This window comes from Haemaphysalis longicornis, unplaced genomic scaffold, assembly GCF_048455015.1.
Source record: "Haemaphysalis longicornis isolate Haplotype H1 unplaced genomic scaffold, Haemaphysalis longicornis Haplotype H1 scaffold_1, whole genome shotgun sequence".
In the NCBI taxonomy this organism is placed as follows: domain Eukaryota; kingdom Metazoa; phylum Arthropoda; class Arachnida; order Ixodida; family Ixodidae; genus Haemaphysalis; species Haemaphysalis longicornis.
Window position 1 is genome coordinate 445,822,685 of NW_027526203.1, and position 9,758 is coordinate 445,832,442.

The 9,758-nt window shown below is 50.4% G+C and overlaps 1 protein-coding gene across 1 annotated transcript; it reads left to right on the plus strand.

Annotated features, from left to right (window-relative positions):
- Positions 1–1,125: 1,125 nt before the first annotated feature.
- On the plus strand, positions 1,126–9,085 carry LOC144155891 (vascular endothelial growth factor A-A-like). Its single transcript, XM_077687598.1, has 2 exons — positions 1,126–1,815; positions 8,442–9,085. Exons 1-2 carry the CDS (start codon positions 1,624–1,626, stop codon positions 8,667–8,669), a joined length of 420 nt encoding a protein of 139 aa, XP_077543724.1. The 5' UTR covers positions 1,126–1,623; the 3' UTR covers positions 8,670–9,085.
- Positions 9,086–9,758: the final 673 nt, after the last annotated feature.

Genomic DNA, 9,758 nt, shown 5'->3' on the forward strand with positions numbered 1-9,758 from the left:
ATACAGACTGCAATAGACTCTATCAGTCAGGTGCCACAAGGATAATAATTACCACCGTCGCCGTCATATCTATGTCCACTGCAGGACGAAGGCCTCTCCCATGCACCTCCAACCGTTCTTGTCCTGCGCTGCCGTAGTCCATTCTTTGCCCCGAATTTTCTTGTTTCATCCCTCCATCTGTCTTACCCTACCCTATCTGTCCCGTCTCTCGTTAGCCGTTCTCTCAGGTGGTTCGTCGCTTATCAATTCTCCGAACGACGTGCTCGGCCCAACTCCCCTTTATTCTCTCCAGTTTTCCTATGATGACGCCCGCCACCGTTAACTGTTCCTAAGCATTACTCATATCAACCTTCCTTCGATGGCTCGTTGGGCTAACGCGATTTTTCCTTCATAGCGCTTAGTAAGCCCCCAGGCTTCTGCGCCATAAGTCCTCACCGATGGTAGTACGCATTGGTTGTATACCTTTCTTTATAATGGCACCCGGGGTAGCCTGTACTGTTCATTATTTGAGAGACTAGTTGCGTAAACCCCAGCCCATTCTGTATGGGATCTCTTTCTCGTGGTTGGGGTCGGCACTGTAAACATATGTAGGGTATTGTAGGGTGGGGTCCACTTCTTCAAGCATTTCATAACCTATAGCCCCAACAGGGTGCTTTCTGCATGTCTATTCAACATCACCTTAGATTTATTCACATTTGTGTTGAACGCAACGATCAATCTTTCTAAAGCATTCTTTGCGGGTGCTCTCCAAACTCACTCAGCAAAACAATGCCGGCCGAAAATCTCTGGGTTTAGACACCGCTAAAGGAAGCAGCGCAATAACAACACTTTCAGGTAGCTGGGCGCCGATATCGGGCCCGTAAATAACCGCGTGCTGTGAGGGTCCCTCACCACGTGCCAAGCACTTGGCAACGGCCCTGGGGAGAAGACAGCCCGACACGGCGTCGGGGTTCATGAAGCAGCGACGGCGACCATAAGCCTCGGTGCCTTGGCAGCTGCGCCGTGTAAGCGTTGATGGCACGTGGCGGGCGCAGGGCGGTTCGCCGTATAGGAAAGGAAGAGAGGTAATGGGCGCACGGCAGGCTCCTCCGCGCCGACGGTTTCTTCATAAGCAGTCCGCTCACGCACACGCCGCCGCGTTGGAACAGCGCGTAAACACGGCGGACGAGACTGGACGGCACCTGTACTTGCCTAACCGCGCGCAAAATCCGAACGAGTTAGCGCGGCTTAACGAGACCGGCGTAGAGGTGCAGGAGCGGCGGAAGAGGGCGATCTCGCGCCCCCCAGGCTGCAGCGAGGGCAAATAGGTCACGAGCACGTCCAGGAGAAGCCGAAGGTGCTGCGCGGAGAAGCCCATCCGGCGTGGGTAAACCCTGAAGTGCGTCGGGGAAGCAGCACAGCCGAAGAAAGCGCAGTACTGTCGGCGGTCCTCGGGCGGCGAACACGCGGCGACCTCCACGGGGGGAGCGGCGGCCAGATTAGGCCGCCCAGGCGGCTCGTGTGACAGTCCACGATTGGCTTGTTTTTTTTGCCGGCCCCGAGGAGCCGGGCGTCGCGCGTGGCGGTCTCCATGTGCGTGATAGCGGGCCCATCGTGCGGCGGCTTAAAAAGCGCAGCCCAGCGATGCGCCGCCTCGCGCTGCTGCTGCTGCTGGTTCTGAGCTCGGTGCTGGTGTGCGCCGCGCCGCGAAAGCCCGCCAACCCGGCGTCGGCCAGGGCGGCCAGGCACCAGGAGCTCGTGTGGAGGGAGGCCGCCTGCCGCAGGCCGCAGCCGCGCGTCCAGTGCCTCAAGGAGCTCCGACCCAACGACACCAGGGTGAGCACGGACGCGGTGCGAGTGCTGGGCACCCCGTGCCGGCGGTGGGCTGCTGTAACCATAGTGGGGCCGAGTGCGACGGTTCGCCAAGAATGCGCACTTGGCTCCCGGGAGTTTCCCGGCCGCGGCGGCTGCTTTTCAGATGTAGGCGGAAAACAAAAAAACCTGTGTGTAGGAGATTTCTGCGCACGTTAAAGATCCCCAGGTGGTCAAAATTAATTCGGAGCCCTCCACTACGGCGTGCCTGATCGCCCGCGATGCGTCGGGGCGTTAAACCCTACAATCAATCAAATGAATTAGTCTCCTGACTGCACGCCAGGGAATGCGTGCGCCGAGAAGCTCCGAGCAATTGCCGGTATTCGTTTATCTGACCTCTGATCAGTGGCCAGCTCTATGCGACACCGTTTCTTTGTTCTTCTTTTCGCCGCGTCGTTTCAAGAAGGCAAACACTATTCTGTTTGGCTTGATGAAGCGACTGGCGTGAGCGCCTCCGTATTTCACAATGAGTTACCGTCAACGTTGCCATAGCGGCTGCTGTTTAACGTTCTCTTTTCGGGAGGACGCGCAGCTACGAAAAGAGACCCCTGTTTCAAAACAAAATATCTGTGCATGCGGCTAATTAGTTGTATATTTAGAGCTTGCGTTAAACAAAATAAAATTTCAGCTGAAAATCAACAGAACCGTTAGCGTGCCGAGCAAGTTGCGACCAAGTATATTGGCTGTAGCTTGCGACTGAGAAGGAGCAAAATGCACGATGCACGTCAGGGAAAAACTGCACAAGAACAGAACAGCGTGTGCTACATTATTTTTAACAACAAACTAGGGAAGATGGTGTGGTTGTTTTTTGCGCTGTGTTCTTGTTTTTTTTACTTTTTGAACTTTTCTCAGTCATTAACCAGCTTCAACAACAAAAAACGTCATTGTAAAACAACCTAGGTATTCGGCAGCTTTCTCTGAAGCCACGTTTCTTCACATGGAATCCTTATGGTCATCGTCTACGCGATGCAGCTGTTTTACGGGATTTCCGTTCTGTGAGTACCCGTTGGAGCCTGCAAGCCGCATTGAACTGCCAGTCGTGTTGTGCATATACAACTCCACGAGTCAGCTGTGCTTCAAATTTTTTTTTTTCGCCGATACTGTTACGGAAGTGTCATCATTGTAAAGAACCTTGGGTTTCGTTCCAACATGGTAAATGAAGTAAATGACGTAAAAATTGTGTAAATTCAGCTGACGGCTGGGCTAAAACTGCTGATTCAGATGCTTATACTGAACTGCGAGCATATGTGGTATTCTTTATTATATTACTAAAGACGCAGTGGTGGCGTCATATACGATGAGCTGTCATGAGCGTTGCTCATGACAGCTCATCGTATGTGACTCCACGTGGTATGGAATCAGCGCCATTATGTTCGTGATCTCACAACATATCTGTGGCTCACGTGTTCACGGTAAATGGGAGTGCCTATAAGTAATTTTTATGCAATAAATACGCCCGTTTTTCTATGCCTATACTGGCTTCATGACGTACCCTGTTGCTCTGAAACGAATCATCAGCAGCAGCAGCCTACTCAGCTCCACTGGAGAACGAAGGCCTCCCTCTCTCATTGAAGCCGCTCCTGTCCTGCGCTGCTCGAGTCCACAATTTACCCCCGAATTTTTTTTATTTCATCCCTCTATCGGATTCATGACCTTCCCGTTCTTCTATAACCGTCTCTTGGTATTCATTCCGTTACCGCACGTGCCCACCGGATGTCGGTTCGTTTCACTGCATGGCCGCCCAAATACATCTCCTTTTCTTATTTGAACTATGATGTCTTCTACTCTAGTTTGTTTTCTGATCCAGGTCGCTCGTTTCCTGTCCCTGAGTGTTACTCCTAACATTATGCGTCCGACGGCCCGTTGAGCCGACCTAGGTTTGCTTTGTGGTTGTTTAGTAAGGCGCCAAGTTTCAGCTCCGTATGTCATCACCGGCAGTATGCACTGATTGTAGTTTTTTTTTTCTTTTCAGTGACAAAGGTAGCTTACTTTTCATTATTTGAGAGTGTTTTCTGAGTTCACCCCGGCCCATACCTATTCTGCGCCGCATTTCTCTCTCGTGGTTGGGGTCAGCACTAACCATCTGTCCGAGGTAATTATATTCTTCTACTTGTTCTACCGTTGTGTTTCCTGAGCTGAACAGGGCGCTTTCGGCGTGTTTATTCATCACTACTTTAACTTTATTCATATTTATTTTTATCCCCACCGCCCCGTGCTTTCTGATTGCAGTTCCTCAGAACTGTTTGCAGGTGTTCTGCAGTCTCACTCAGCAAGACTATGTCGTCTGCAAACCTCAAATGGCTCAAGTTTTCTCCGTTTATCCTTAATCCTAGGTATTCCCAGTCAAGCTTTCTGAATACCCCCTCCAGAGATGCTGTGGACAGTTTTGGAGAAATGGTACCCCCTTTAGGATCGGAAATTTATCGCTTTACTTGTGGAGGGTTATCCTGGCCGTGCATTCCTTATATATGTCTTCTAGAAGAGTTACGTAGGTTGCCCCTATTTCCTGGTCTTTTAATGCTTCTAACATGCATTCGGTCGAACGCTTTCTCCTAGTCTATAAATGCTATGTAAACGGGTTTAGTGAACTCTGCGGATTGACAACTTGGATGCCATTCATTGTTGCGTACCCCTTCGGAAACCCAGCTTGCTCTCTGGGTTGTTTGGAATCCATGCTGTCACCTATGTGGCGAACTATAAATTTTGTGAACAGCTTGTTAACAGCTGAGAGTAGTCTGATGGGTCTCAAGTGTTCTTTCTTAAGTCCTTTGGTATCTCCGGGCAACGAAATTGAGGATTCCGGACAAAAGGGTCAAGATTGGTTCCATTCACAGCACACTATGGCCGTTACGATGGCTACTAAACCTGCCCTACTATCGGTCGGTGTTGCTGTTCTCCTATAATAGCTCAGTATTTTATGCACAATAAGCATAATTACAAAAATAAGAGACAACATTCAATTTGGAACATCGACGTGTTAAACGATATAAATTAATTACACTTACATTTATATGCAAAATTGTTTTTACTTGAGCTTGTCGGTGTATTCGAGTATAGCAGCGAAAACATTACAACGGTCTTTCAAAAAAGCCGTAATCCTGAGTCCCCACAACGCACCTGAATGATTAATCTGTATGATCAAAAGGGTTCAGTAACGCCGGCCGGGAGGCCCGGTACGCCCTTTCTACCGGGGAAAAAAGGTGGCTTTAACTGCGACACCACGCAGTAAAAATATGACGATTTCTATTGCCTCATGTCCCAGGGAAGATGACGTTGTTATTAGTTGCGTGCAACCGTGTACTGTGGATCCAATGTAGGCCTTATTGCTTCCGCAGCGGACTTAATATGTCGCTTGACCAAAACTGCTTTTTTATTGTTATTACATCGAAATATTCTCCTCTTCATCGCAAGTTCACGGGGTTGGCCACATTCTCACGCAGAAATGTGGGTACTTCGTGTTTATCAGTGCATCCAGAGTGGCAGAATAATCAGGTCGATCACCTAAACGCTGACAGGCGTTGCGAGCTGAGAGAACTTTATCTGGGAAATAATATCGCACAGGGTGCACTCGCAGGTCATTTTCGATCAGTGGTTCGGCATTTTCATAAACCGTGCACTCCAATAAAGAATACAAGTTCATGCGACTCAAACCTTACAAAAGTAAAAAACCGGATTGGGTGGGGTGTGACGTAAGCCCTCTTTTTTTTAAGTGTGTCGCAGAATGTCACTGGGGGAATGTAGCACTCCGACTGTCAATGAATGCGTGTTCAACCGTGTGCGGTACATGTAATGCAAGTGGGAGTGGGCGGCCTCATACCCAAATTTTTTGAGCTTTTATCAGGTCCTGAAGGTCACGGCAAATTGTTCCTCATGGTTAATAGATTTCTTTTTCTACTGCAAGCGCGCGCGCACGCGCACACACACACACACACACACACACACACACACACACACACACACACACACACACACACACACACACACACACACACACACACACACACACACACACACACACACACACACACACACACACACACACACACACACACACACACACACACACACACACACACACACACACACACACACACACACACACACACCACACACACACACCACACACACACACACACACCACACACACACACACACACACCACACACACACACGCGCGCGCACGCACACACACACGCACACACACGCGCGCACGCACACACACACACGCACACACACACACACCACACACACACACGCACACCACACACACACGCACGCACACACACACGCGCGCACACACACACACACACACAAACAAACAAGCATATATTTAAATAACTAACCTAACTCATACCCACAGGCTCACGCGGGGGATTGGCCAAGGGTGGTCAGAGTCTGCACGCCACGTGCTAGAAATACCGTCTTGCTTGCTTGCTTGCTCACTCGCTTACCTCACAGCGCAGCAGGCGGGAAGACTAGCTGTTGCGGTGCAGTTGTCCGAGATGGCAGAGAAAGAAAAAAACACCGTTCGGTATACGCCGGAGATTTGAGCGCTGCTGCCCAGTCAAGCTTAGTCGGGGTACGCATTCACAAACCATTTCCCGTAAGGGACCGCGCCTGCTTTGGGTACGTTGAGACAGCCGAAACCTACCTAAAGCAGGTGAAAAGCATCCGAATGAAACAGGGGCAGGCAAAGTCATACTAAAACGTGGAAAACAACCCCAATTGGATAGGAAAACATCCATGCACATACGTTTACCGCAGCTAGCCTTTGCTCATCTAGCTACGGGACAGTTGAAACCGATCCGTAGGGGACACAACCACCCAAGCTGAAAAAATATATTCGAAACAAAACAGACCTAAGCACGGACAAAATCACGCTATTGTACAAAACTATTCGAGAGAACTAGCCGAAAACGACATAAAATGAACCAAGCCACTGAAGAGGACAAAACAAAGTACAAAACATAAGCTATAACTGCTGGAACTGCCCTAAAGGGAACAAAGCAACCCGCAATGCTGTACATAAAGCACAAATTTGTCATAAACAGATACCACACGTAATAAAATTAATTATGTTTCAAGTAAAACAAACAGCTAAAAAACTGGCTCCTGCAGGATTTCAACCTCGCTTATGCGATTGATAGTCAGAAACGGAACCTCTATATACGAGACCAGACAGCCCTTGTTAGTTTAGAGTATAAGAAGCACGTGAAAATATGCTCAAACGAGCCCATAGATGGCGCCACGCGTCATGGGCCCCTACGGGATATGGTTTGTGGATGCGCGGATGGCGCGAGTGCGCTAACGAAATAGTGTTCACCACGTCACAAAGAAGGCGCGTACCCGACGCGGTGGCTCACTGGCTAGGCGTTGTGCTGCTGAGCACGATGTCGCGGGTTCGATTGCCGGTCGCGGCGGCCACTTTTCTGATGGAGGTGAAGAGCAATAACGCCCGTGTGTACGAGATTCCAGCGCACGGTAAAGATCCCCAGATGGTCAAAATTAATCAGGAGCCCCCCCACTACGGCGGGCCTCATCGCTTACGTTGCGTCGGCGCGTTAAACCCTACAATCATCGCAAAGCAGGCGCACGCAGCCAACGGAAGCGCTTGCTCCATGGAATCGCCTCAACTGGCGCGCCAGTTCTTTATTGTGCTGACATGCAATTTTAAAATAATCTTAGCTAACTCTCCTACCCGTTTGGTTCTCTATCTCTACTATATAAGGCCCGCAGGGGGCTTCGCACACTCGCACGCACGCACGCACGCACGCACACACGCACGAAACACCATTTGCTCCCGCTGTCGACGTAATCGCATTAGTGCGAAAAGTCGGCGCATTTTTTTTTAGGAGCGCGACATGTTGAAAAAAGAAAACGCGTGTATTTCCAAACACCGCGACACCAAGGAGGCGGCCCAGTCATATTTTTGGGAAAGAAGTCGTTTACTATAGCGTCAATTTCAACCTTTCACGGGCTGAGTTTTCTGCCACGTTTGACTGCATTGCATGGCATGCATGCACCCTGCCTCTTGCCGAGAGCGAGTAAAAAGTATGCCCGATAAATGGCTTCAAGGAAGCGCGTCTCTGTTGTGTAATTGGCTCCTAGCCACACACAATGGGCATTTTCTTTGAAAGTGATACAAACGATTTGCAAGTGTAGCCCTTACTTCATCCTACCCGGGAACCTCTGTAGCACAGTACGGGGTTGGGCTAGATTAGTTCGTGAATGGTTGGAACATTCTACATTTGGCGGGGAGAAGTAGAAAACAGCTGATAACTGAATGTTTACATGCTTCGAGTTAAAATACGCTTGTACATACTAAAAGCACCATTGGAACAAAGATAAATTAGTTGCATGTTCGGTTGTTCGGAATCTAGAGAACACCTGTCTTTGCTACAAGCTGTGAAACATTGACGAGGCTATAGCCACACTACTAATAAAAATTAAAGGTTTCTTAGAAAGGTTCGCGCCAGAATATGACCCCGGCCCGGGAGTCCTGTCCAACGCAAAGGATGGGACCGACGCGCGTGTCGCCTAGCTGCGTGCCAACACTAACGGTGGGGGCGCGTCCGTCTCTACCCACGCAGAAGTTCGTGCCCCACTGCACCATCCTGCACCGGTGCGCCCCGGACACGGGCTGCTGCGCGGCCGAGGAGCAGCACTGCCAGGTGAAGAGCGTGCAAGAGGTGCCGCTGCCCTTCTTCGTGCTGCATCTGGCGGCCGACGGCAGCCCGGCGCGTTACGAGCCCACCACGCTGCTCTTCGAGAACCACACCGAGTGCGAGTGCCGCTTGCGCAACGAGCCCATCCGCTGAGTCCCCCCCGGTTGTGGAGAGATAGCGGAGGACCTGCCCCGACCTCCGGACACCCCGCGGTTTCCGGCGCCGCCTTGACCCTCGCCACGACACCGGCCCTGTCTCCCGCGCCGTCCGACGCGTCCACGCGGGGTTCCCTCTGGCTTTTGCTGCTAGCGGCGCGTGTCGTGGCGCCCAGTTTGGCGCCTGCAGTGTGCCCGCGTTGTGTGGAGTTTGGCGACTCATGGGAGGGCTGGGGACAAAAGCAAACAGCGAACTTTCTCATCATGTCATCCGCCTCTTCGTGTTGTAGTCGTTCGCGTCAGACAAAGCGAGGATGAACACTGCGCGAAAAAGACTTTGTACAGCGATCACAGTTCATTGCACCGAGTATTGTGTTGTTCGTTTTCATAAGCATTAAAGTTGTGACACGTTCACTCTGCGTAGTTTTTGGCACCTGCTGCGTGCCCCTATTTTCTTACTGTATTGGCGCCCAGGGACCCTGGTCACTCCTGGAGCCATTGCATTGCGGAAACCGCGCATCCTTTGCTGCAGTGCTCTGGAAATGAAGGAAGGAGAACAAATTATACCAGGCGCACAGAGTCGATCAGCGAGCCAATTATTATTTTTTTCTCTCTGCCTTTTTCCCCTTTTTCCAATGGACTGAGAAGTTGGTTCATGGTTCAGAGATTTTGCGAATTTCAGGCTGCGGAAGTACGCATAGCTGCTAAATTATTCCCAATCCTGAAAGACACGTGTGTGTGTGTGTGTGTGTGGGTGCGTGTGTGTGTGTGTGTGCGTGCGTGCGTGCGTGTGTGTGTGTGTATTGGGGTATCATGCGCAAGTTTGCTTAGGCTTCGGACAAAACACGCGTATATATAAGCAAGGGTGCTACCCGGGTACTTTAATTCGCAGTCGTAAATCTAGATTGCACACATGTTTACAGCGCAGCTATTTATGGGTACAGTTCCGTGAATTTGTCGTGTCCGCGAAGAAATCTCGAGCGGCAACAACGCCTGCCGGGAAGCCAACTTTATCACAAATGCTCAGCAGAAAACATGCTGTAACTCTCCTTTTGTCAAAACTTTCCTAAAAACAGTTATGACTAGA